Source organism: Diabrotica virgifera, chromosome 5 (genome assembly GCF_917563875.1).
Source record: "Diabrotica virgifera virgifera chromosome 5, PGI_DIABVI_V3a".
Classification (NCBI taxonomy): domain Eukaryota; kingdom Metazoa; phylum Arthropoda; class Insecta; order Coleoptera; family Chrysomelidae; genus Diabrotica; species Diabrotica virgifera.
Window position 1 is genome coordinate 74,161,562 of NC_065447.1, and position 27,741 is coordinate 74,189,302.

At 33.4% G+C, this 27,741-nt stretch overlaps 2 protein-coding genes across 30 annotated transcripts in view; one reads left to right on the plus strand and one right to left on the minus strand.

Moving 5' to 3' along the window:
• Positions 1 to 27,741, minus strand: part of LOC114331372 (heterogeneous nuclear ribonucleoprotein Q) — a 282,730-nt gene that overhangs the window by 138,222 nt on the left and 116,767 nt on the right. For 26 of the 29 annotated variants that reach the window (XR_007697884.1, XR_007697886.1, XR_007697885.1 and 23 more), the window contains exons 2-3: positions 20,752 to 20,948; positions 4,435 to 4,866 (exon numbers count right to left, since the gene is read on the minus strand). Coding sequence is in view for 21 of the 29 variants with exons in the window: in XM_050650135.1 (XP_050506092.1) it covers positions 4,435 to 4,864 (430 nt within the window). In the remaining 8 variants the exon portion in view is untranslated. Of the gene's footprint in view, positions 1 to 4,434; positions 4,867 to 4,984; positions 5,152 to 20,751; positions 20,949 to 27,741 lie in introns of those variants that run through there. The other 3 variants (XM_050650136.1, XM_050650138.1, XM_050650139.1) reach the window with 2 other exon arrangements.
• LOC126884233 (zinc finger BED domain-containing protein 4-like) lies at positions 5,951 to 8,919 on the plus strand. The gene is made up of 2 exons (XM_050650143.1): positions 5,951 to 7,551; positions 8,398 to 8,919. The coding sequence occupies exons 1-2, from the start codon at positions 6,095 to 6,097 to the stop codon at positions 8,846 to 8,848; spliced, it is 1,908 nt and encodes a 635-aa protein (XP_050506100.1). The 5' UTR covers positions 5,951 to 6,094; the 3' UTR covers positions 8,849 to 8,919.

Sequence of the window (27,741 nt, forward strand, 5' to 3'; positions counted from 1 at the left end):
AAACAAAAAACTTGTTATAATGCCTAATAATCACATTTTGGACAACCCTTCTATTAAAACATTATTTTTTCAATTGATAATTTACGGTAAAAAATGCAAATTTGTTTAAATAGATTCCAAATCACTGTAAAATCGCTTAAAATGATGTTTTGAGAAAAGAAAAGAAGACGAAAAAGACTTGCAATGTCTTATTTTTACCCCCCCCTTTTTTCTTATTTTTTAATAAAGATTATTTGAAATATTGACGAAGGCAGGAATAAGTAATGTATATGTTACTGGCCAAACCCGATTTCAGGATAAACTAGTTTGGCCTAGGCCAAACTAGTTTGTCCTAAACGCGATAGGATAAACTAGTTTGGCCTAGGTCAAACTAGTTTATCCTAATATTAATACGGATACTGCAGGACCCACTAATAGTACGGCCTCATATAAACATTATAGTATACCCATAAAGCCAAAATAAATAGATAAACTGAATAATATACTCTGTAATTGGAAAATAATCATTTTTATTAAAACGATAACGAATTGTCGATAAAATTAATGGACAATTGGTAATAAAAACAATCATATTATAAAAAATAATAAGTGTTTTTTTATGAAAGCAATAACTATAACTCAATTATAAACATTTATTATTTATTTTTCCAAGGAGTGTTTTGGTGACACTTAGAATTGATGAGTATAATTGCCTCTTTGCATTTGCATCTATTTGTGCAACAGTTTTTGTTCCAGCTGCATTTGAAAGAACCTTGTCCGATCCAACTGAATCTCTCGTAGCTCCAACCCTTAGCCATATTTTAGAGATAATTTATTTAACTTTTTGGGGTATTAATGTCTCTAAAAGGTTTTTAATTGTTTTCAGATCATAATTCGACATTTGCCATCAAACTTTTTTAGAGGTCGTAGATATAAACTAACGCACTGAAATATCGTTACGGGGTGCAGCTACGAGAGCTTCAGTTGGTTCAGGAAAAGGTTTTGTCAAATGTAGCAGCAACAGAAACTGTTCCACAAACATGTAAGAGCAAGAAGGCAATGATAATCCGCAATTATTCTGTGTTACCAAAACACTTCATGAAAAAATAAATAATAATTGAGGTATAATTATTATTGCTTTTATAAATAAACACTGATTATTTTTTATAATATGACTGTATTACCAATAATAACTGTCCATTAATTTTAAGGAAGAGTCATTAGCTTTTACTGAAAATGATTAGAGTATTTTATTCAGTTTATCTATTTATTTTGATATTGTAGGCATATTATAAAGGTCTTACTAGTTTATCCTGCAGTATCCGTATTCATATCAGGATAAACTAGTTTGTCCTAGGCCAAACTAGTTTATCCTATCGCGTTTAGGACAAACTAGTTTCGCCTATTCCAAACTAGTTTATCCTAACGCGTTCAGGACAAACTAGTTTAGTTTGTCCTGAAATCGGGTTTGGCCGGTAACATATACATTTACGCTATGGCGTTCCATAAATAGAAGAAGAGGGAGGCGCACATTGTAATGTAGAGTAGAAAGTGGATCAGAGGAAGAGCCGTAAATGAGGAGGAAAGGACTGACCGAAAAAGGTGGAGATCGAAATGCGGGAACGGCAGATTGACTATCTAAAAAAAGCTCTACGCAGAAGAAGAACAAATGACGCTAGAACCGGAAACACCAGAAATTACTCAAACGAAAAAGTTAGTATAAATACACAGGCAGTTCGAGGAACACTAATGAATTTAAGAGGATAAGTTTAGCAGATGAACAACAGGGTTTACATACTAGAAGATAGTCTAAAGATGCAATACTCGTATTCGTCGTAATAGTGCAGTCAATGAAGGTTTTCACCTCCGATTTCGTTGAACCTCCATCGATTTTCATGAAAATTGGTGAGTAATTAGAGGATACCTCAAGGAACAAAGGTGACATGATGCCAACTTGCGCTTTTACCCTGGGGGGGTGGATGCCACCCCTTCTCGGGGGTGAAAATTATTTTATTAAAAATAATACCATAAGTCGATACAGGGACAAATTATAAGCAAAATTTGTTATATAAAGTTATTAAAATAAATCAACACTTTTTGAGTTATTAAAGACCAAAAATTTTATTTTTTCGTAAAAAAATGCATGTTTTAAATCGGTTTTTCACGTATAAAATAAAAACTATAAGATTTTACAAAAAAGTTATTATTACTGAAATTGAAGATAATAAAAAATTGAATACATTCCTCACATAAAGAACTAAACTAATGTTAGTTCAAAGTGAATTATTGGCAATTGAATGTGTATTTTTTGCGACGAATACTCAAATCTAAGTATTCAAGCTTAAAGTTGAATAACGGGAAAACGATGCAACGTATAAAATATTCCTGCCAAACATTTGCCAAAGTACTTCGGAATACCTATCAAATGAGCTTCAGAACAAGGTAATGGCGTCAAAATTAAGCAAGTTATAATGAAAATAAAAGAACCGTTTCGAATATTTTAGGAAAAAGTGAAAAATAAAACATACGCAATTTCCACAAAAATTAAAATTTATAGTAATCCTTACAAAAACTTCTTTATATTAGCATAAGTAATGTTTTCTATAATTTTGACCGGTTTAGAATGCATATTTTTGAAAAAAGATATAATTTTAAAAATCATAATTTTTAAAATTATTGTAATTCTCATATTCTTTTGATAATAACTCCAAAAATACTCAATATACGTAAAAAATTATATATAATCAAATTATAGTTTTTTCTATGCCAAATATTTTACCTGTTTTACTATTTCTATAGGGTAAAAAATAACCGAGATAGAAACGTTTAAATCTTAAATTTTGCTGTGGGAACCATGCAACCGGGGTCATTTAACCTTTTATTTTTAAAAAACTAAGGGGTTTAAAAGAATAGGTTTAACGTGCTTAAATAGCACTTGGAATTAACTTTCAAACAGTTTTTAGATGAACCTGATATCGTAAACACGAACGGAGTTATTAAAAAAAAAACAATAACATTTTTTGGAAAAATTTTTAAAAGATAAATTTTGAAAAAATTTTGGAGCATAAATTTTAACGCTATCAACATGTGCGGGGGCTCATTTAATACATATTTTTAAGCACTTTGACAAATGTTTGATAAGTTTATGTTATAAAATGCATCAATTTTCCATTATTTCAGCTTGAATACTTCGAGTTTTTTACTCGCCGAAAAAAATATACATTCAATTACCTATAATTCACTTTTAGTTAACACGAATAGGTTTTTGTAGTAAGGGGTTTATTTCATTTTTTATTAGCTTCAATTTTGATAACGATAACTTTTTTGTAAAAACTTACACTTTTTGTGTTATTGATCTTTAATAACTCAAAAAGTTGATTTATTTTAATAACTTTATATAACAAATTTTGCTTGAAATTTGTCCCTCTATCGAATTATGGCGTTATTTTTAATAAAATAATTTTCACCCCCGAGAAGGGGTGGCATCCACCCCTAGGGTAAAAGCGCAAGTTGGCACCATGTCACCTTTGTTCCTTGAGATATCCTCTAACCACTCACCAATTTTCATGCAAATCGATGGAGGTTCAACGAAATCGGAGGTAATAGCTCATATCCACCTTCAGTGATTCCACTATAAAACAAATTACTGAGAAATCACTAGATTGGATCATCATTTCTATGTCTGATCGACTTGAGAAAAGCATTTGTCAGAGTAAAACTCGATTTAATCCGTCTTTTGTATAATACAGAAGTTCCCCTAGATGTCATAAAAGCTATTGAAAACATCTACCAAAACAACAAAAGACAGGGTTACTCATTGAGCCCTATGTTCTTCAATTTAATTATGGATGAAATCATCAAAAGCGTCAACAAAGGAAGATGATACAGAAGGGAAAGTCAGTCGTCTGTTACGCAGACGACGCAATATTGACAGTCCAAGATGAAGATAGTCTGCAAAGATTAATCCACAGATTTAACATAAGGGCAAAAGAATTCAATATGACAATTCAATATGACGAAACAGAGATATTAGCACTGAGATGAAAATAATTTATAAAGCCATTATAAGACAACTAACGACATATGGATCAGAAACAAGACCCGATACAGCCAGAACACAACGACTACTGGAAACAGCAGAAATGAGAGTACTGAGAAGAATCACAGGAAATACGCTAGGAGATCGAAAGAGGAGTGAAGACATTAGAAGAAAATGTAACGTACATTGTATAAACGAATGGACACTAAATAGAAAAAAGAGTGGAATAACCACATAAGCAGAATGGGGAGAACCGTGTGGTCAAAATAGCAAGAGATAAATCACCAATCGGTGGAAGTATCGTCCGACCGCGCAAAAGATGGAGGACAACCTTCCATAGATGTACGAATCCGTCAATGAACAAGCAGAATCGGTTAAAAGGAAGAAGAAGGCTAACGAAATAAGAAAAAACCTACCGGTAGTAACATCTAAAGCATATCCGGTTCGGTCTAATATTTTTTTGATCTTATCGTGGTCGGGTCCCTTGACGGGCACTGGCGCGGGAGTGGCCGCACCCGCCGAGCCGCTGGTCCCCGCTCTGCTCTTCTGTCTGTAGGTCTTCATGACTCCGCATAGGTACGCCGATTTGTTTGACACGTGCTCCAAGTTGGAATCCAGGAACTGACCTAGAACGTTGAGCGCCCCATCTACGGGAAATTCTTTTAAGGCGTCAAGCGCTCTTTCGTCTAGGTCAACGTGTACTAGCTTGCCAGTCTTATAGATCTCATCCAATTTTGCGGCAACTTTCTCGTCAAGGCCATATTCCAGCAGCTTCTGGTAGTCTTCAGTACGTTCGACGTCGATCTTCATTGATTCTTCCGGTACCTCACCATTACCTTCTGCCATAGCTAAAACAAAAAAAGCCTTGTATTACATTGTTCAAATTATAAATTGCTTCATTGTAATGCATTGACTATTCTACAACTATACGCAATTCAATACAACTCTTGCTATTTTTTTACTTACACTACACAAATATTTTATCAAATGATGACCAAATTACATTAATCTCTTGGAAACAATAATTACCAAAGTACAAAGTTTACAAACTTCTAGTATTTAAACAGTTATCTTTTAGTTCAACATAAATATAGAATTTTGAAAATCTAAATAGATGACAATAAAGACTTTTAACATTTTATTAAAATAATGACATAAATGCCACTTATGTCATTTTTTAGGAAATATAAACGAGTCACCAGCACTCATTTTAGGGAACAAGGATGTAGATAACAAATAAAGGGGTTAAAATAATTATTAATTCAGTTTAAATATAAAATTAAACCGTAATAATTACAAATCTCTATCAATAACAAATAATACAATAAGTAGGGAATAATATAAAGGAATTTTTAGAGACAAAATAGAAAAAGAATACACAGAATATAAAGAAGAAGCACAATGTGGTTTTAAAGCTGGCAGGGCATGTACTGATAACGTGTTTTGCCTCAAACAAGTTATTGCTAGGGATGAGCATCGATGGTCGATGTTAAGAAACCATCGATGGTCATACACCGATGGTCGATGTTTTCAACATCGATGTTCATATGTCGATGTTTTTCGACCATCGATGGTGAATACACGATGTTTCTTTCTATTAGTTTGACCTTGACCAACAAAAAGTTGCCTAACCTGCGATCGTAAACATAACGCATAAAGTTAAGAGGACTTCTTATTATTTATCAGTCAGAATAGCCTGGTCTGGAATAAAACGAGGTAGCAAATGTAAATTCCTCCATGTACAGCCCTAAATGTGAATCTCAACATGTAAAAGCCCCAAATAACAGAAGTAGTAAATGTAAATCCCTATATGTGCAGCCCCAAATGTGGCTGTTATTCCAACATGTAAAAGTCCAAACGTGGTGTCCACAAAAATTTTTAGTAGTTGGTATTATTAGTTCATTGTTCATACTTCATTTCATTGTTTGTTTTTGTTGTTTTGTTTTTTAGTTTTAGTTTCTGTTATTCTGTTCATATTCTGTTCATTCTTTCCTTCTTTGCAAGTCCGGTAAGCTGTATCAAGGTAGTGTCCTGATTTTTTCATTTTTTAATAGGAGTCCAAGTAAGTGATTTGAAATGCCTAAAAAAAGTGCAGTTTGGCTTCATTTTGACAAATCAGCCGATGGAAAGTCTGCAAAGTGCAAGCATTGTGGAAAACTTATTAAATCAAGTGGTAACACTTCCAACTTGAGAGGCCACGTGGAGAGCATGCATAAAAAATATGTTATAGAGACGAGCAAACCAGGGAGTGAGGAACCTCAGCCTAGTGAGCCAAGTAAAAAGCAAAAATTAGATAATAATTTTTCTGTATCCAGTCAAGCTGATGCTGGACACGCCGGTCCAAGTACAAGCACACAAATGGAATTTGTAAATCCAAGCTCTGCTATTCAAATAATGCGACAACCGTCGATAGTCAACACAATTAGACGAATTGAGTCATATAAAGATGGAGGCAGGCAAAACGAAAAAATAACACAATCCATTCTTTACATGATTTGTAAAGACATGGTGCCATTCAGAGTAGTTGAGAGGGTTGGTTTTAAAAAACTGATGAAGGATGCGTTACCTCACTATGTGTTACCAAGTCGATTTACCCTCAAAAGGCAAGTCAAAAGCAAATATGATGTAGTTTCTTCATCAATGCGAACATGGCTATCAAACAAAAAGGTAACATTAACCACAGATGTGTGGACGGACCTACAGATGAGAAGCTTCTCCAGCCTAACAGTTCACTTCGTAGATGAAGAAAATCAATTATTTTCAGGGACAGTGGGTATGATACCGTTAGAAGATCGACATACTTCTGAGTACCTATGTGAGCAACTAAGGTCTCTATGTAGTGAGTGGGAAATTCAGGAACAGAATATTGTTGCCATTGTAACAGATAATGGGCCTAATATAGTGAAGGCTATCAATCTTTTTGTAGGGTCCAAAAGACATCTTCCGTGCTATGCACATACACTTAATTTAGTCTGCCAGAATTCTCTGCAAAATTGTCCAGAACTTGTTGAGCTTCTGGATAAAGTGAAAAAAATTGTTAGTTGGTTCAAGCAAAGTGTAGTAGCAAGTGACGAACTAAGAAGTGCTTCACCAAATAAAAAGGTCATCCAATCTGTCCCAACTAGATGGAACTCAACATTTAATATGATCGAAAGATTTTTAGAGTTGCGACCAATCATAAATGAGATAATTAATAGGCATTCTTCTGCACCAATTATGGTAACAGCAGCTGAGGTCGAAATATTATCAGAAATGTGTAACATCCTCGAGCCATTATATACAGCAACTAATGAAATAAGTGGAGAAACTTACCTGACAAGCAGTTTGTGCATTCCAATAACTAGCATTACAAGAAAAAGACTAGAAGCTGTAACTGTAGACAAGAAATTGACTCAAAAATTAAAAGGTGAAGTTCTAAAAGAATTTGACAGAAGATTTGGTTCAATTGAGCAGTTCACTTTATTGGGTTTAGCTACGTTATTGGACCCACGATTTAAGAAGATGTATTTTAAAAATGCACTTGCATGTAGCAAGTAAGTATTCATTTTTATTTATTTATTAACAGCGTCCATTTACAAAAGTTTTGACAAAGCTACACCATAACAATCATAAATGTTTAAAATGCCAAACATCTAGACAAACTCATTTTAAGATACCTTTTAAATGTAATTGTTTTGTCAACATTAATATCACAAGAAAGTGAGAATAAATTGACAATAAAGCGACCATTTTTCGAAAATTATTGCCGAATGGAACAAGTTTACGAAACAAATTGGAGCATTATTTTCTGATTTATTCTTACTATCGTGTGATATTCGACAGATTAATTTGTAATACCTAGTTACATACAAAATTCAATTCTTTGTAAATAAACATTCAGTGAAGTTTACCCAATTAGGTGACACACATTTTTCAACTTGTCAAAGTGAACAGCACATTTTAGCAAATATTCAGATGAAGATATCAGATATCAATAATATATTAGTTAAAATTTTTTATAAAAACAGTTTTATCCATGAAATAAAATTGCAGATTTATGTTGTCCTCATGACAATTTTACATTAGATGCAGAATTAATCGTTTATTATGGTTCATATTCGTAAATGTGACAGCTGTCTAAAATATAAAACTCGTAATTAAACAGAAACAATTTACCTAAAAAGTATTCCCACTATAATAATGTAAGTAGAAAATTCCCACTAAGTATAATAATACTCTGATTGGACAGAATTAAATACGTGATGAAAAATATTACTATACGATTGGAAATTAAAATCATTAAAAAATAATCATAGTCAATAATCAAAACATGTTTTTAAACATGGTTTGATATCAGATCATCTGTAATACTCTAGATTATTGTCATTTTATTGTTACAGGTATATAAACATGGTTAACGCACGATTAAGATCGCTGGAAAATGAATCTGATGAACCAACCATTAGTGATACTAATGAAACCGACAGCACTGTGGAAAGATCGAGAAGTATATTTAGCGACCACAATAAACAAATCCAAGCAAAGTGGAAAGAAACCAATAAGGAAGGCACCCTCCAAAGAGATTTACATCCCGAATTGTCCTTATATCTGTCAGCTCCAGCAGCCAAAATAGAGGAAAATCCCATAACAATATGGGTAGATATGAAAGGAACCTATCCCAAGTTATCAGGCGTTGTTGCTGAATTTGTTCCTTTAGTTGGTACATCTGTTCCATCTGAAAGATTATTTTCAAAAGCAGGGCAAATTATAACAAAAACAAGAAATCGTTTAGAGGGTAAATTGGCTTCAAATCTCCTGTTTTTAAATTCACTTCCAGAGAAAATGTGGTAGTATATAATTTTTATATACTTTTAAATTTTGTATATTTTCATAAATAAAATAATAAAAAACAACAAGGTTCTGACAGTGTTTTCTTTTTGGCTGTTTAATTTATACTACAATCCCAATAAAAATGCACTAGAAATAAACAAAGATATGTTGAACGTTAGGTAGGAGGAGCACTCCCAAATCATAATTTACAATGCTTATACATTGTAAATCCCAAATCATGATTTACAAAGTTTATACAGTGTAAATCATGATTTGCAAGTGCTCTTCGTAACATTCAATGTGTTATTTTTATATGGGATTGAGCCACAATAATTGTTGCTGTAATGAAAATTACATTTCTTAATTAACTACTGTTTACCTATATTGTTATAAGTACCTATGAAATTTTCATTACACCAATTGTGGCTTAATCCCATATAAACATAATAAAAATAATATATATTCAAATACGGAGACAATGGAGAATGCAAAGTACCCAGACAATACCTATTGTTATGTCTACTACTGGAGTCATTCCAAAGACCCTCCTCGAAAGCATAAAAAAGCTGGGTCTCAATGAACATCTTTATAAGACCATGCAGAAAGCTGTACTACTTGCGACGGCCAGAAGTGTACGAAAATTTTTGGGAGATACACCTGCATTCCAAGTCACCTAGGGCTCGATAACACGGAAAGAGTCCCACCAGAGCTCAATCCTTTTGATACCGCAGGTATCTGGGATGAATCAATTTTCCCCTTAGAGGGAGTGTGAGCCGTATGGCTAAATCTGGGATAAAGATAATAATTAACAACCATAATGCAAAGGTTTGTTAGTGGCTACTAATATCTTTAGCTTAATTAAGTGCCTTAAAAACCACTAACATAATAATAATTTTAAAATTATGTTACAGGCCATTAACACATCTCTGCATACAGTAAGAATTTTCAATTTTGTCAATTTCATTATTATTACTATTACACATTAAATGTTTCCTCAGTGTTCTATAAATATGACAAAAATTAGGTCCAAATTTCCAATTTCATTCGTTCATAATGTATCATTCATAATTTGTATACATTATACAATAAAATAAATAAACTATAAACCATTTAATTTTTTTGCTAGGTTAGGTAGAAGAAGTTTTGACATTCCATACCATCCACATCCTGTTGTGTGAATTTCAAGGTCAACATTAACGTTGAAAAACATCGATATTTAGAACATCGATGTTTAGGCTCGATGTTGTCTTGCCATCGATGGTATGGTTCCGATGTTTAATCGATGGTGACCATCGATGTTTTGCTAACGATGCTCATCTCTAGTTATTGCAAAAAAATAGCAAGGGACGGAATAGCATATCCTGTTATTTGTTACAAGAATTAATAAATACAGCACGGAGCAACTACGGAGATAGACACACGAAGATACATCTCTCTAGTTCCATCCTCCTTGTGGAGTATTGGACGCTTGTGTCTCTTGACCAAAAGTGTAATATTGCTGACTAGCCGGGTCAGCGCATCTTCTCTCTTGTTTATTCTTTGGATAAACTGTGTACTAGTTCTTTCCATTATCTTATATTTCCTGCTCTGTTTCTGACTTCACTCCATCTTAATCAAATTGTTTTGTGTTCTCTTGTAGTTCTTTTCCAGCAGTTGTCTGGTTTTTCTCTTTTTCTTTTCCCCTCTGGTTGGTATGCAAATGCTTGTCTCGCTATGTTGCCATTGATCTTTCCTCAAAGTGTGGCTATAACTTGCTAGGTTAACTTGGCTAGTGTGATATAACTTGCAACTTCAACTTCGAAAGCGCATGATTAAATGTTACATTTGGTGAGTCCTCTTGTATGACGTCGAGGCATGGACCTTAAAAATATCCACCATTAATCGTTTGGAGGCTTCTGAAACGTGGCTGCACATAAGTACACTGAAAATACCATGGACTTCTATGCTGACAAATGTGGCAGTCCTTAAGAGAGCAAATGCTGCCCGCGAGCTGCTTGATAACATCAAATATAGAAAGGTGGCCTATTTTGGACACGTACAGTCGGAAAAATGAAAGAATACCCATGAACGAACATATAAAACACGCTGTATTTTCCTGTCACCGTGTCACAAAGAAAATTGTCCAGTGCAAGCACATGTAACAATAATTATTACATGTACTTGCGCTGGCCAATTTTTTGTGTGACACGGTGACAGGAAAATACAGCGTGTTTTATACGTTTGTTCAAGGGTATTCTTTCATTTTTCTTACTGTAGTAAGGGGAGACCAATATAATATTCTTCAACTTATTATGATGGGTAAAATCGAAGGACGCAGAGGAATTGGTAGAAAGCAGGCCTCTTGGTTGAAGAATATCAGGGAGTGGGCAGGAATAAAGAAAGCAGAACAACTATTTAGAACAGCTCGAGACAGAGACAGTTTCGCCATATTAATGGCGCCAACGTCAAGGGGACTTGATGGAGCACGTTAAGAAGAAGAGTCTATATTAAGTGGCATTTCTATTTTTTTTTTTTTTTTCTTTGACTATGGTAAGTAGATTATGTTAGTTTGCTTTTGTTCTTTCACATAGTTTTGTATTAGTCAGTATATTTTCAGGATTTTTCTTAAAAATTTGCTTACAAAGTTTGCAGTTTTTTAGTTGTAATTTCCTCCTGATTTCCATGTTTCTGCTTCGTAAAGTAATATACTTTGGATGCAACTATTAAAGATTATATTTTGTTTGTTTGCCATATTTGATTTAAAGCATTGAATGCATGTTGAGCCTTTATTATTCTCGTCTGTATATCCTTTTTACACCCCCCGTTCCTTTCCATGTTTGATCCCAAATATGTGAACTACTTCTACTGTGTCTACCTCTTCTACTTCCTTACCGTTTATCATTATTTTATTATTTGGTTGGTTATTATTTTTTAAGAGTTTGGTTTTCTCTGTGTTTATTCGGAATCCGATCGAGTCAGAATACTGTGCCAAATTGTCAATTTTTATTTGCATGATTTCGTTGTTCAGTTAACAGGCAAATGTCATCTGCAAATTCAAGATCTTCTGTTTGAATAGGTTCCATCTGATGCCTGTTCGATCGTAAGTTACTTTTCTCATTACCCAATCTATCATACTAAGAAATATGATAGCGGATAGTACACGACCCTGTTTGACTCCACTTTCTAGGGCTATTTCTTCGGTTATTACACCTGAGTGTTCCAGTTTGGCTTTGTACCGTTCGTAGAAGAGTTTAACAAAGTTTATGATTTTTAGTGGTAAATGATTCTCTAGAAGGAACGTACACTACAGAGAATAATAATAGAAAGGAAGGATAAAGCATTTGGTACTCTTTCTAATAAAGAAATATATTCCTACGTGAAGTGCACTATGTATTTATCACGGACACTATTATGAAAATGAAGACATTTGTTATGCCATATACATATAAACTAACGTGCATAGAAATCGACCCACTTAAAAATTTGGTCATTTTTGATGTCTCATATTTCCCAAACCTGTTGGCCGATTTAAGTGATTTTTAGAACATGTTATAGCCTGATTCTTTAACAATACCACTGTAATAATATTGTTGCTAAACAGGTAAATTTTCATTGTATACCGAGTGTACCAATCAAACTATGTTTTTTTCTCAAAGTTCGCATCACCCTGTGGAATATTCTAGCATTTATAAAATACTGAAATTAAAACCCAACTATAGCCTCAGGTTTTCTTAACACTCTGTATTTTGATTCATTCGTTTATGTTGGATAATAAAAAAAGTTAGGTACTTTAACAACTACACATGTTCTTCATCAATACACGGTGTTTCTAATAAAGTGCGACAAACTTTAAGGGATAATTCTGCATGAAAAAATAATGACAATTGGCTTTATAAACGTATGTTCGCAAATGTTTCGTTTCCGAGATACGGGATGTTGAATTTTTTTTTTACAAACTGACTATTAATTTATTGCTTTAAAACCAGTTGAGATATGCAAATGAAATTTGGTAGGTTTTAAGAGACAGTTATTGCGGATTTTTTGACATAAAATTAAGAATTTTATATTCACCATTAGCGTGCATGCGGGTAATATGATCGGTTATATTACAAGTATGCGCGCTAGTGGTGAATATTAAACTCTTAATTGTATGTCAAAAAATGTGCAATAACTACGTCTTAAAACCCACCAAATTGCATTGGCATATCTCAATCGGTTTTAAAGCAATAAAATAAATCGTCAGTAAGAAAAAATTCAACATCCCGTATCTCGGAAACGAAACATTTGCGAACATACGTTTATAAAGCCAACTGTCATTATTTTTTCATGCAAAATTATCCCTTAAAGTTTGTCGCACTTTATTAGAAACACCGTGTATTGATGAAGAACATGTCTAGTTGTTAAAGTACCTAACTTTTTTTATTATCCAACATAAACGAATGATTCAAAAAACAGAATGTTAAGAAAACCTGAGGCTATAGTTGGGTTTTAATTTCAGTATTTTATAAATGCTAGAATATTCCACAGGGTGATGCGAACTTTGAGAAAAAACACAGTTTGATTGGTACACCCGGTGTACAATGAAAATTTACCTGTTTAGCAACAATATTATTACAGTGGTATTGTTAAAGAATCAGGCTATAACATGTTCAAAAATCACTTAAATCGGCCAACAGGTTTAGGAAATATGAGACATCAAAAATGACCAAATTTTTAAGTGGGCCGATTTCTATGTACGTAAGTTTAGGTATATAAAATAATAAGTGAAATGTCAAGAAACAGAACAGAAAATATAATACTGACCCAATATCACAAAATAAGGAATAAAGTATACCTAAAAGTAATGAGTTCCCGTTAAGTAACCCAGAAGACACTTGAAATGGTCAACAGTTTTGGATATTCTTCTTCTTCTTTTTTCTCGAAACTCCTTATGCCCCTCAGCAGGGGCGTCGGAGAAGTTTTGGATATTAAAGCAGATATAATTAAAATTGAATACATATGAATAGGTAACAGAAAATGAAATGTCATATAAAGAACATTACATAAAGGTTTTTGCAAATGTACAATTTGAAATAATTTTGTTACAAACACTATTGTTAAAAAATAAAAGCCAATACTGTCTACACTACCAAATATTGCTATATAAATCTTTTAAATATAGACAATTTTCGTGAGAAAACAGGTATATGGATGTGCGAAGGGTTGTTGTGCCAAAACCTGTTCACACTGTATAGGGGACATTCCCCTACTGCAAATATAGAAATGAGAAAACAGATGTTAAACAGAATGATAAAATAACAGTATATTGCAAAATTGATGAGACTTATTAGCGAGCATGTCATATTGTAGAATATATTCTTGTAAAATATAAAAGTTTACTATTTTTGATCGGAATAAGCCACAATTTCACTTTAAAATTAAGTTTAGTTGACGCATGACGTTTCGATTTCCACTTTCACTTCCAATTTTTTTCGTTGCTTGGTAAAAAATTTATGTTTTATTTATGTACAAAATACATGGGACGTTTTCGTTTCGTTCGAAACCAGTAACCTGTTCCACAATTAAAACTTCCCCCGTTCCAGTGTTCTAATGACACGTTTATCGTGTTCCACAGTTAAAGATTCCCGTATTCCAGTGTTCTCATACATCAAAGTTTGCCAGCCTCGTCACCGTTAAGCTATTAAAAAATTTTCGGCTTACTATTGATCAACTTTTTTTTGGTACGCGGGATCCAGGCCTAATATTGTTTACAAAAATTTGGTAGTAAATTAAAAATGTTTGTTCTTTGGCCAGTTTAGTTATTAACACTATTTCGGTTTGTTTTAAAGATAATTTAATTTATTTTTAATTAGATTTCGACAAGATCTGATTTAAACAAAAAATCTTCTTAATGCATAATAATTTATTTGTAGATCATTCTAGACTGTAGAAGAATACCCAAATATTAACTGACCATGTTGTCATTTGGAAACGTATGCGCATAATATACAGGGTGATTCATTAAGAAGGTCCAATCTCTGAGTTGTAGATTCTAGACCTCAAAATATTAATATTTAACCCATATAACTTAAATAAAATGTGGCTAGGTACTGAGTTACAGGGTGTTTTATTTAAAAATTTAATAACTATTGTTAACCAGTCCTTTAAAACTATTTGACATATCCTTGTAGGCCTGAATCCCGCGTACCAAAAAAAGTTTATAATAGCAAGCTGAAAATTATTTGTTAATAGCTTAACGGTGTCTAGTCGGACAAACTTTGATGTACGGGAAAACTGGAAGAGGGGAAGTTTTAATTGTGGAACAGGTTACAGGGTTCGAACGTCAGACTACAAAAATGTCCCATGTATTTTGTCGGACAGAACTTCCAATTGATGTGTTACCCTTTCATTAAACTCTCATGCAAAAATCAGACTGCTATTTACCACCAACATGATTCCTGTCATTGATATGTTCTACGTATCGGACTTATTAGAATGCCCAACATATTTGTCGGACAAACATTTTTTCATATATTATATAAAGTTTGCTATTGAATAAACTTAAAAACAACATGCTAGTTTTCACAATCATAAACTTGTCAGGATGACACGTTCCACAATTAAAACTTCCCCTGTTTCAGTGTTCCCATACATCAAAGTTTGTCCGACTAGACACCGTTAAGCTATTAACAAATTTTCAGCTTGCTATTAATAAACTTTTTTTGTACGCGGGATCCAGACCTATTGTCATACTTGGCAGAAAATGTAGGAACTGTACATGTACATCCTACTAAATTATGATTAATAAACGTTTCTGGCTGTTACAGAGGCGTACAGGGGACAGTAAATGGTGTACCCTTCCCAAATTCTACGCCACTGGCGAAATTGCTATTTTAGCGCAATATTTCGATTCTCCAATAATTTCTATGTAAATTATACAATCTTCATTCGTAACGTTGAAGTCATTAGTTCTTGAGATATTTGAAGTTGAAAATGAAACGGCACAGCTATTTTCATTAATGTATTATCGTCGGTCGGATTCATTATTGGAACATTTCAAATTATGTTATTGTTGGAAAATGCAAGTTAAAGTTTGAAGAGCATTTGAAATGCCAATTTAATCAAAACAGTTTTCTCCGATTTTCAAGATTATTACGCCAATGTATTAAACAAGGGTTACAGTTTAATGAGGAATTGTTAAAAAATTTAAAATCCTGTTATTTTTTTAATAATAAATAATTTTGTGAAATGTTCCCGTAATGAATTAGGAGTATGTATTAGAAAACTATTGCAAGTGAAGGATCTAATGGTATATTTCTAAATGTTCTGTTAATGAAATAAATAAATGACAACAAATTTGAATTGAACGTTTATTCTCAAGTACACAAATCGAAAATTAAATGAAAAAATTAAATTAAAAAAATGTAGGAAAATCAGAAATATTTTATAATAATAATTAATTGTTCTCACATTGTTCTTCATGCTCAGCATGATTTTCTGTGGCTGGTAACCCAGCGTAATACTCGCGGTATACCTTCGGAATTACATTCGAGTCACATAAGGACAGTAAGTCCCTTTTCTTTAAACTCGATATCTTTGGTCGTACCTGATATTTTTTTCGAAGGTGTTGTTCTACGTCATTAGCTGCACTTTTGCCCCTTGTCCTATGGCGTACATTAATGAATTTCATCGTAGCTTCCGGATCATAAGAGTTGCTATAGCAAATTTGGTATGGAGAAGTAGCTTGCATAAAAATTTTTCGTATATCATTCCATACAACACGATCACCATCAGTATTTTCTGTAAAGTTTTTACCAAACTGTGTTACTAGATCTTTTAGATTTAAAATATCTGTGAAGTCTAATTCTAGTACTCTGTATGGAAGTCCAGTCTTTTTGGCACATTGAATTAGCGATATCCATTGTGATGGAATGAAAATGGAACCATTTTTTAATATCCTTGATTTTTCTCGTTCGATTGTACTATGGACGCTGTCCCCTTCATTTTGGGTATGTCCAACTACTAAGTACTTGTGCGTAATTGATTTAACTTTTAAAATTTGAATAGCATAGTGATAAAGACTTATTAAGTATTTATTTTTGTTCTGAGCTGAACAGTTATCCGTATAAAATATGACATGTTTTCCTACACAATTATCTTTTAAAAATAAATAAATACATGTACCGACTTCATCGCAACCTTTACCCCCTAACGACTCATTCCATAAGTAGCAGTTAGCAGCTTTTGACACAACATCATAGACGGTGCAGTTGTATACATTTAACCTTCTTTTATAGAAAAAAAGGGAATAATTTCCGGAGGGTGTTTGCAGGACAGCTTGCATGTCATAACAGCATATTATTTTACTTTCATCATTTTTGCATGATGCTATGTCAGCTCTTTTTTCTTCTCGGCACAAATCTCTTTCCTTCAAATGCTGTTCATAGGCACACATCAACTGTAACTTATCATCACCTGTAGCATTTTGATAGGACAAACACAAAGAGCATTGGTCTTTCTTTGGCTTATGAAACGCAATGTTAAATTCATTTCGAAAAATGTGTTCCTAAGTTCCTTGTTTGACTTTAAATTTGTTATTTTGATGACACCATTCCTTATATTGGCGGTACATCAAAGCCAAATTCAAATCACCGTCTAGATATTCCTTACTTGAAGATGCTCGACAATAATGTGACTCTTTTCTAGGGTAAGAATTTATGTGTTCTCGGACAATATCTTTAACATCGTCTGATAGACACCTACCAGTATTGCCGTGATCTACGGTCATCTACGGTCCTCCGGTATTATCCCACTCGAATTAGATAACTTATTAACTGTAGATAAAAACGAATGTCCTATATCCAACGTTGCTGTGTAGAATCGTTTACATACTCGAATTTTCTCTGCATGTATTGTAAAATGATATGACACATTCAATGATCGAGTACTATTCGCATTGTGCAATGAATATTTCGGCTTAACCACTCCCATGCAAGTTTTAATGTAGTAGCGCTGTTTGGTGAGGTCACCGATATTCCAAAAGTCTTCAAATAGTTTCAATCTACTCTCTTCATTTATCTTCTCTGGGCATTTTAGTCGACAGTTCGTACATGGTGGTTTTGGTTTCTTAAGCTGGTACTGTACGTCCTTTTACGGTTTGGTAGGCTTTACCCCTATTCTTTAATTGTTTTTTCACATTCTTAATCCACTTTTCTGGCTCTCTCTTTCTCTTTTTAGTTTTATTCCGGGTAGTAGACACTTTTTCAGATTCAGAAACATTTCCATCTTGTAGTTCTACGTTAGCTAAGTTAATATCATTTTCTGTTTCTGTTACTGTAAATCAACACCCGATAGTCGAAAAAGTTTTCAATTCTCTTGAAGTCCTCGAGTACAATAATTACATATTGAGATTCTTGAAAGTATTCAATTCCGCCCGTGACTCAAAAAACGAAATACAGATTCATTCTTACTTATTAGAGGTTCCACCTGGTCTGTAGCAATAGGAATTTTGGATGTCATAGTTAAAGGCCGCAATTCTTCATAAACTATATTCTCATCCTCATGTAGCGCCAAATTATCTAAATTAATGTAATTTTTTCCATCTGATGATAATATTTTGTCTACTTCGTCACCTACAACTAAATAAGGTTTATAACGTAAAAATAAAAGAATGTAAGGCATAAAAAATGTAGAGAACATACAAAAAAGTTCTTACTTAATATAGGCGCCACTTGAGAAACAGTAAAAGAGGTATCAGTATTATGTCGTCTCATACTGGAAGACGGGCTTCTTTCATAGTCCATGTCCACAACAGACTGACCCCCTAATCGAAAAGATAAAAATCGTTTATTATCATTTTAGTAACAATATACATACTTACATTTTAATGCAAAAAAATTTAAAATGTACCTACTTAAGTAATAGCAGTACCGAATAGTTACTTATTAACACATTGGACCATCTGTTTTAAAAATATTAACTTCGGGTACTGTTAAAATTAAAATAGGTATGATCATAGAATTATTTTCATAAAAAAAACTTACCATGTCCATGATTGTCCTCTACATTTTCCGTTAATAAACTTGAAATAGCTAGATTGTCCTCTACATTTTCCGTTAATAAACTTGAAATAGCTAGTTCAATCAACTTCTGTGCTCTTGAAGACATAATTAAAGAAACTATGCAGTTAAACCATACACTCTATATCGCGTTCAAAGCACAACTGATACAAAATTTCTTGTATTTAATACAAGAAAATAATTTTTCAACATTGGATTCTCAACGGCGTACTGGAACTTATAGAAATATACCGTTGTAAATAATATTCACGTAATGATCTTAAAGTCGTATCGGAACATTTCGAAATAAACTGTTAGTGGATGGGGATGTTACACGAAATAGAACAATATTATATCGGTTTTTGTCATTTTGACAGTTATTAAGGACGATTATATTTTATTCCGTTAGTGATTCAGAAAGAGTCCGCAATTTTTAACCATTTTACGTACTTAGTTCAAAATAGCTAATTTTGGAAATGTTCCAGTAATGAATCCGACCGACGTATGTCCCTTCATTTTTAACTTCAATATCTCTCGAAAACTAATGACTTTATCTGTACGAATGAAGAGTATATTATTAACAGAAGAGTATGGGAGAATCGAAAAATTGCACTAAAATAATAATTCCGCCAGTGGCGTAGAATGTGGGACGGGTCAACCATTCACGTTTTCCTGTCGTACGCCTGTGGTAGTAGCCAGGTTTATTTAACATATTTTAGTAAGGTGTACAGTACCTACACTTTCTGCCAAGTATGATAAGGATCTGTCAAATACTTGTAATATTCTGGATATAAACAGTTAATATTTATGTAATAGGGATGTTTGATTTAAAAAAAAATTATACCCAGTACTTTAAAAATATTTGAAATATCCTTATCATACCTGCCAAAATTTGTAGGTACTATACATCTACTAATTTACGTTAAATAAACGTTTCTGGGTACTCTGAGGAATATAACATAAAATAATCAGTATTTCTTAAGGACTTCAAAACACAAAAAATATACAGGGTATTTATTCTATTCGAAATAAGAAAGATCAATAGATTTCCAGATAAACGGAAGATCTGACAACAATATAATTACCACTATAATATCGGCCGCATTAGAAAATTTTTACCCACCAAAATCTATAAAAATGGTGCAAGCCGTTTCCGAGATAATTGAGGGTTTCCATACATAAAACTGACTCTGTATATTATACAAATGATATTGCACGTCTCAGGCTGGAAAAGTCTAAAATCCCCTTTATTTATTTAACATTTGGCATACATGGGAATATCATCATTTTAAAAATACAGGGTGTTTGTTATTTCATTAGAAATTATTATACATCAAAATCACGATACACATCAAAAGTAGATGCAGCTATCCACTAAAAACACCTGAGTGTTGGAGTGAAGAGGTCAATTGGATCTTAGCCCATGTAAGTCAGATGGTCAGGTAAGCCCTTAGCTCACATTCCTCGACCAGATACGAATGGATTGGCTAACAGCTCCACACTTGCAGTTTGATAATGGGAGTTTCCCCACTTGTATAGACTTTCTGCACAGACAACGTGCCCGGTGCGAATTATATTCAGCTGTTTAGCGTGACGCCAGGGTGAATTTCGGGTCGGAGTTGGATTGTTGCCAGTCGGGGTAATCCTATGGATAGTCAGTTCAAGGTTATTCCTAATTTTATTGTATTCCATTATAAGTGCTTTTTGCTATTATTGGTATGAGATCACGTGATATATACTAAAGATATGAACAATTGGTATCAAATCCCTACTAGCTACAAATAACTATGCAAAAAAACACCTTATTCAAAAAAGCGGCACACAGACAATAAGCAGATAATAGTTGTTGTGATTTTAAAGGATTTGGGTAGGAATCAACACATGGACAGAATCGTGGTCATCACTAACCTTAGTCGTAAATATGGAATCCTCTTATCAGCAAGTAATTGATCTTAGATTAGTTGGGTAGCATTTTCGACATATTTTTACTCACGCCTTGATTTTATATCTTGTGAAGCTATTAGGTATCTATAATTTCGTAGAACGGTTATTTTGAAGTGTATGACTTATTCTGGTTGAAAGTTTGTCAAAGCTGCATATCGGCCCTAAAAATACACTTTCATTTACATTTTATACATATTTACTGGTGTAAATATTATATTAAAATATTACATTTAGTGACACCCTCTGAAATAAGAAATGTGTTTTTCATTTAGTGACATTTCCAATTTCAGCAAGCTATCTAAATTTTTTTTCGTACTTCCGGGCCTAAAGTGACAACTTCACTCCCTTGTGACAGGTACTAAAGTGTCACATTTAATCCCTCCGGGATTAAATATTGACGAAACTCCCGGAACGATTAAATCACAAACAAACGAATTTAACCTGCTCAGACGTGAGAATTCTTGACTTCTTTGGCTTAAATCCCTCATTTCTTCTCTTCAAAAAAGCTAATAATTTTGGAAATTTACTTATATCAATATCTTCTCTAATGTTAATAACCGATTTCAGCATTGAGTAATTCAGAGAGTTGAGGCACAAACCGCTTTTGATTTATCATCGAAGTAGACTAACAGCGCATTTTCAGTAGGTTGTCTCACATTTTTTAAGCGGCACCACTTTTTAAAAGCATCGTACTGCTGCTCGTATAGTTTTCTAGATTTCGGTGGTAACAATTCTTCACCTACTTCGGCTGCTCTTTTATCAATATCAGATACACCTTCTTCACTCATGATACCAATAATTATCAATAACAATGTTTCTTTACAATGACACTAGTAATGACAATGTTTCTAAATTATAACTGTCACAACGCAATGTTACTATGGTAACTTATTTTAAAGACAGTTTATTAAATGAGTTGAAGAGAGAAAAAACTGATTGAAATTATTGAAATAATTAATAAAATCATACCGGAAGTACGAAAAGTATCGTATATACCTTGCGACTGAAGTACATTTAATCCTTCAGGTAAATTATGGCCCTCCCTGCGGTCGGGCCATAAACTTTACCTTCAGGATTAAATGTACTACTTCAGTCCCGCGGTATATAATGTACTATTATATTACGTTTCATTTCTACTAACACAACCTAAAACTATTAAATTAAGCTGCTGGTGCCAATACAATAAAATGCATCAAATAAACACAACAATATGACGAAGGGTGGAAGTATAAGAAGGGAGGAATATCAGAAGCAAAGATTAAAAGTTAGATTATAATACTCTGCATAAAATGAATCCCTGAATGAAAAGAAAATATAACTAATTAGCGCAGTCACTGAAGGTTTTCACCTCCGATTTCATTGAACACTCCATCGATTGGCATGAAAATTGGTGATTAGTTAGAAGATACCTCAAGAAACAAAAGTGACATGGTGCCAATTTGTGCTTTTACCCTGGGTGTGGATGCCACCCCTTCTCGGGGGTGAAAATTATTTTATTAAAAATAACACCACAAATCGATAGAAGGATAAATTTTAAGCAAAATTTGTTGTATGAATTATTAAAATATGTAAGCCAATACTCAATTGATTTATTTCAATAACATGATATAACAAATTTTGCTTAGAATTTGTCCCTCTATTCATTTTTGGGGTTATTTCTAATACAATAATTTTCAACCCGAGAAGGGGTGGCATCCACCCCCAGGGTGAAAGCGCAAGTCATGTCACTTTTGTTCCTTGATGTATCCTCTACTCTAGCGAATCACCAATTTTCGCAATCGGAGGTAATAGTTCATACCCATCTTGAGTGACTGCACTAAATATTGTTATGAAACTATTTTCTTTTGTCATCTTAACGAATTTACTATTTCTATTGGGAATAAGCCACAACTTTACTTTAAAATAAGTGTATTTGACGTTTCGATTTCCACTTCGGAAATCATTATCAAAATACAACCAATTTTTTTTTGTTTTTGTTGCTTGATAAAAAATACTTTTAATTCTAAATACTAAAAATACTTCATCAATGCAGGGTGTTTCTAAATAAGTGCGACAAACTTTAAGGGGTAATTCTGCCTGAAAAAATAGTGACCGTTTGCTTTATAAACACGTGTCCGCAAATGCTTCGTTGCCGAGATACGGGATGTTGAATTTTTTCTTACAAACTGACGATTTAATTATTGCTCTAAAACCGATTGGGATCTGCAAACGAAATTTGGTAGGTTTTAAGAGGTAGTTATTGCGCATTTTTTGGCATACAACTAAGAATTTTATATTCACCATTGGCGTGCATACGGGTAATATGGACCCATATGCGCGTCAATGGAGAATATACCTAAAATTCTTAATTGCATGTCAAAAAATGCGCAATAACTATCTCTTAAAACCTACCAAATTTCATTTGCATATCTCAACCGGTTTTAAAGCAATAAATAAATTATCAGTTTGTAAAAAAAATTCAACATTCCGTATCTCGGAAACGAAGCATTTGCGGACATATAGGTATTATGTTTATAAAGCAAACGGTCATTATTTTTTCATGTAGAATCACCCCTTAAAGTTTGTCGCACGTATTTAGAAACACCCTGTACTGATGAAGAACATGGGTTAAAGTACCTAACTTTTTATTATCAAACATAAGCGAATGAATAAAAAAACAGAATGTTAAGAAAACCTGAGGCTATAGTTGAGTTTTAATTTCAGTTTTTTATAAATGCTAGTAAATAAAATAGTAAATTAAAAATGTAACTGAACTAAAAACATTCCAAAAATGTGTATGTGATTAATTTTCTAAAACCGACAACATCGCAAAGGCAGAAATATGTACCGCTAGCGCTATGCAAGTTGCTAATCAACTCCCGTCGCATTTCGCATTCTGCATTCTGAATTCCAAGCCAAATATAAATGGCAATCACCTTGAAAAAGTGCACTTTCCGAGCCGGCTACGTAGCAACATGGCAGAATCTGTCGTTCTCTCTCTCTCTCTAAACTACCAAACGATCACCCGATGTCGAGCCTCCACGATTGTGATTCATTCTACTACAAACAACAACTTCTACCGAGTGAACCAATCTATTTTTAAACATAACTGAAATGTTCGTGGTTGGTGTGCAATTTTACTAAGCAAAATGCATAGCAGCAAAATATGATGTTGCCATTTTTTACACTCCTCGTCGGAACATCGATTAATTATTCAATCTCAAGCAAAAGTTGCCTTGGTGTTTTAGTAGATAGTAGCAGTGGCGGCCCTTGAGGTAGTGCCATAGAGCCATGGCACTACCTTGCTAACTATGCAGAAACATATTTTTTATCTTAAAAACATCTTAATGCCTGTTAATTTTTTTTGTGAATATTTCTGTGTAGCGCAATGCACATCTAACCACCGACTCTGGCCACCCACAGCTGACCGGATAAGGGATGAAGATCATGAAAATCCCGGTGCCGAAAGGCAGGGCCGACGATAACGGGCCTGCAAGGGATGCATTGCAGGCGGGCGACCCTGTTTGGGGGGCGCCAAAATGAGCACCTTTTTCTGCTGGTGTTACACAAAATCATAGAAAAATTATTTTCTTTCAAATTTTTCAATGCAATAGAATTTTATTCATGGCTCCAGTATGCGTAGTGTGTGACAAACACTCATTTTCAAAATGCTATGGATTTTAAAATTTAAAATCCAAATTTAAAATTAAAAATTTTAATACGGAAAATAATTTTTTTAGATAATAAGAATTAAATAAGATATTTACATCCTAATTACATTTTGTACCATTGCCAGAAGATAAAATATCTAAATATAGGTAAATACCTAATTAAACCGAAGGGTGCCTTAGCTAGTATTGCAGGCGGGCGCCTTATACCCTAGCACCGGCACTGCCGAAAGGCATACTGGCTCGCCAGAAAAGAGAAAGATTGTATGAGCATCCTATGTAAGTGACAGAGAGAGAGCGGTATTGCACTTTTAATATACGTTTAAATTGGACTCTCCGTGTCAGGCTCGAAATCTCGAAAAGGAAGTTAGTAGATCTTAAGATACAATGTTTTAGATCTATTTCTAGTTTCTTTACGCTTTCGCTTGACGCTATTGTGTTTATTATCTACTACTGTATTGTATATTTGTGTTTATACTCTACTATATTTTTTAATTTGTAATTATTAGTGCGTCGTGGTCGTGGGCATCGTAGGTATAAAAATAATATTTTGACAATGAATCAAATTAGTATATTAAAAAACTCTTTTGGTGGTTTTTCGTTAGAAAAAATAACTTCAAAATAAAGAACTCGGTCGGCCTTTACCCGATTTAAAAATTGAAAAACAAAGTAGAAATGGACAAAAACTTCGCTGTCGTAAGTTTAATAAAACTATTTATGATAAAAATAGCTGGTTGTGTGGTTGCGAACAAACTAATAAACTGTTCTGTTTTGTATGCGTTTTGTTTGGAGGTGACGAGACTTGGTCAAACAAAGGCACCGATGATCTTGTACATATATGGGAGAAATTGAAATCCCATGAAAAATCTATAAAGTGCACATGAATAACGTTTTTAGCTTTTCAAGGCTTGGTAAGTTAAATATAAAAACCCAATTAAATTCAGCTTATCGTGATACTCTAATTAAACATAATGAACAGGTAGATAAGAATCGATATGTCTTGAATCAAATCATAAATTGTATAAGGTTTTGTGGAACTTTTGAGTTAACTCTAAGAGGTCACGACGAAACGAAAAATTCAGACAACAGAGGCATATTTAAGGAGCTGGTCAATTTTAGCGCTGAATTAGACAACGACTTAAATGTTCGCATTTAAAGTTCCAAATCTTTTAAAGGTACCTCAAAAACAACACAAAATGAACTACTGGAGTGCATGTTAGATGTTTACCACGAGGAAATTAAGAAAGAAATTGAAAATTCTCCTTATGTTGCAGTGATTGCCGATGAAACCACAGACGTTGCTGGTAAATTTCAATTAGTTATAGTCTTCCGATATTTGTGTAAAGGACGACCAGGATGCTAAGTCAATCGCTGAATGTATTTTAAATGTTTTAAATCCCTTATTAAAACATACTCCAAACAAATTAATTGCTCAAAGTTATGATGGCGCATCTGTTATGAGTGGTGGCTTAAATGGTGTGCAAAGAATTATTAAGGAGACATATCCTCTTGCAAATTACGTTCATTGCTATGCACACCAAATGAATTTAATTATGACAAGTGCATGTTCCATCAATAGGCAGGCTAGGATATTTTTTACTTTATCGTACTATATACGTAGTATAGTATAATAGATAAAGTTATAGGATCGTGCAAAAAAAATTTTTTCAGATTTCACTTTTTTTCGACGTTTTGAGTCCCCCTGAGTCTAAAAAGCAAATAAAAAAAACATGTCGGAAGTATGTACGTACGTACGTATGTCGCCACCGCCCAGCAAAAACTACTGGAGCGATTTTGATGAAATTCGGTATGAGTAAGTTTAAGAGAATTTTGTCGAGAAACTAAGCTTTTAAAAAAAACCTCTCAAAAGGGGGGCCGAAATAGGGGGGTTATTTAGGGCCCATTTTTGCAAATTTTGACCGAAATGAATGAAATTCAACTCAAAGTAAGCTCATCGATAGGTAAATAAAAATACGGGATTTGACATTTCCAAATTCAAAATGGCGGCCAACATGGCCGACCGCCCACCCGACACATTTCCCTATCTATCTAAAAATTTGTTTAAGATAAGTTTAATTTGAAAAAGTCGTTATATAGTCTAAAGATGGGGCTATAAGAAGGATGTTATCGTTTTTCAGAAAAAGTTACGGGTTGCCTATATTTAAGGGGTCAAATTTTGACATAAATTTGAACTAGATTTTCTCAAAAATGGCTCCAAGGATTTTTTTTATTTTTTGATATATTTTTGACATCCTATCAGTAAATTGAATGACATTAGTCATATATCTTAACTCCCCATAGGAGGGAAGTTATGAATTTTTTATAAAAAAATATTAGAGTGCCCGTAACTTCCTTCTAAATAGAAACTAAAATTTGAAATTTTCCAGACATATATGGTACTTAATTATCTATTATCACAATAAATTTTACCAAAAATGTGGCTTCCGGTTGAACCGGAAATGAATAAAAAATCTTAATTTTTTTAGATACGCCCTGTATATTTTAACATATTTTGAAAGAATGAAAAATTACCTTTCCAATGACATAAAATTTATTGCTGTAGCTCAAAAACTCGAAAAGTTACGGTAAATAGAAATTTTGCTATAATCATGTGTGTCCTCTCTCACGCGTTCATAGCAGAGCATTATTGTAGGGCAGTCAATGAGGGTATTTGGCTCCGAATTCCATCCTACTACATTTATGTATTTGATGTACTTGATATTTTCACAGTAAGTAGGGAATAGCTCAAGAAACAAAATCTACCCTATATACTATGGCGCTTTTATCTTGGGGCGGTTCCCACTTCTTCAAGGGGGTGGAAAATTTGTTGGTCAAAATAAGCACGGAAGTGGCTAAAGAACCTATTTCTAAGCAAAAACTGGTCTATACTTTTTTTTGAGAACTCAATACTTTTTGAGTTATGCGTAGTTGAAAATTGGCCATTTTCATTGAAAAATGACACCTTTTCGGACGGATTTTTTGTGAATACCTTAAAAACTATGCATCGAACTAAAAACACTATATAAAACATTTTTTAGATTATAAATAATAAAGAGATTCGTTCCTTCGTAAATGTTCTATTTATAATACAAAAAGAGATATGGTAGGTGAAAATAGTTTGTTTTTTGGTGCATGCTCAAATTGGTGTATTCAACTTGAAATAACAGAGAAACGGTAGGTTTTAGGTGTATAATGCTACCAACATCTTTTGTAGTGTTTGAAAAGGCCTTTAAAACGAGCACCGTTAAATGTCGGTTACTTACAAACTAAGCGAGATATGGGGGAAAAAATATATGACTAATGTACT

Excerpts from the sequence above, each read along its gene's own strand:
- LOC126884233 (XM_050650143.1), top strand. The coding sequence starts at position 6,095 with ATGCCTAAAAAAAGTGCAGTTTGGCTTCATTTTGACAAATCAGCCGAT. Across the intron at positions 7,552-8,397 it reads AATGCACTTGCATGTAGCAA|GTATATAAACATGGTTAACG; the intron begins GTAAGTATTCAT and ends TTATTGTTACAG.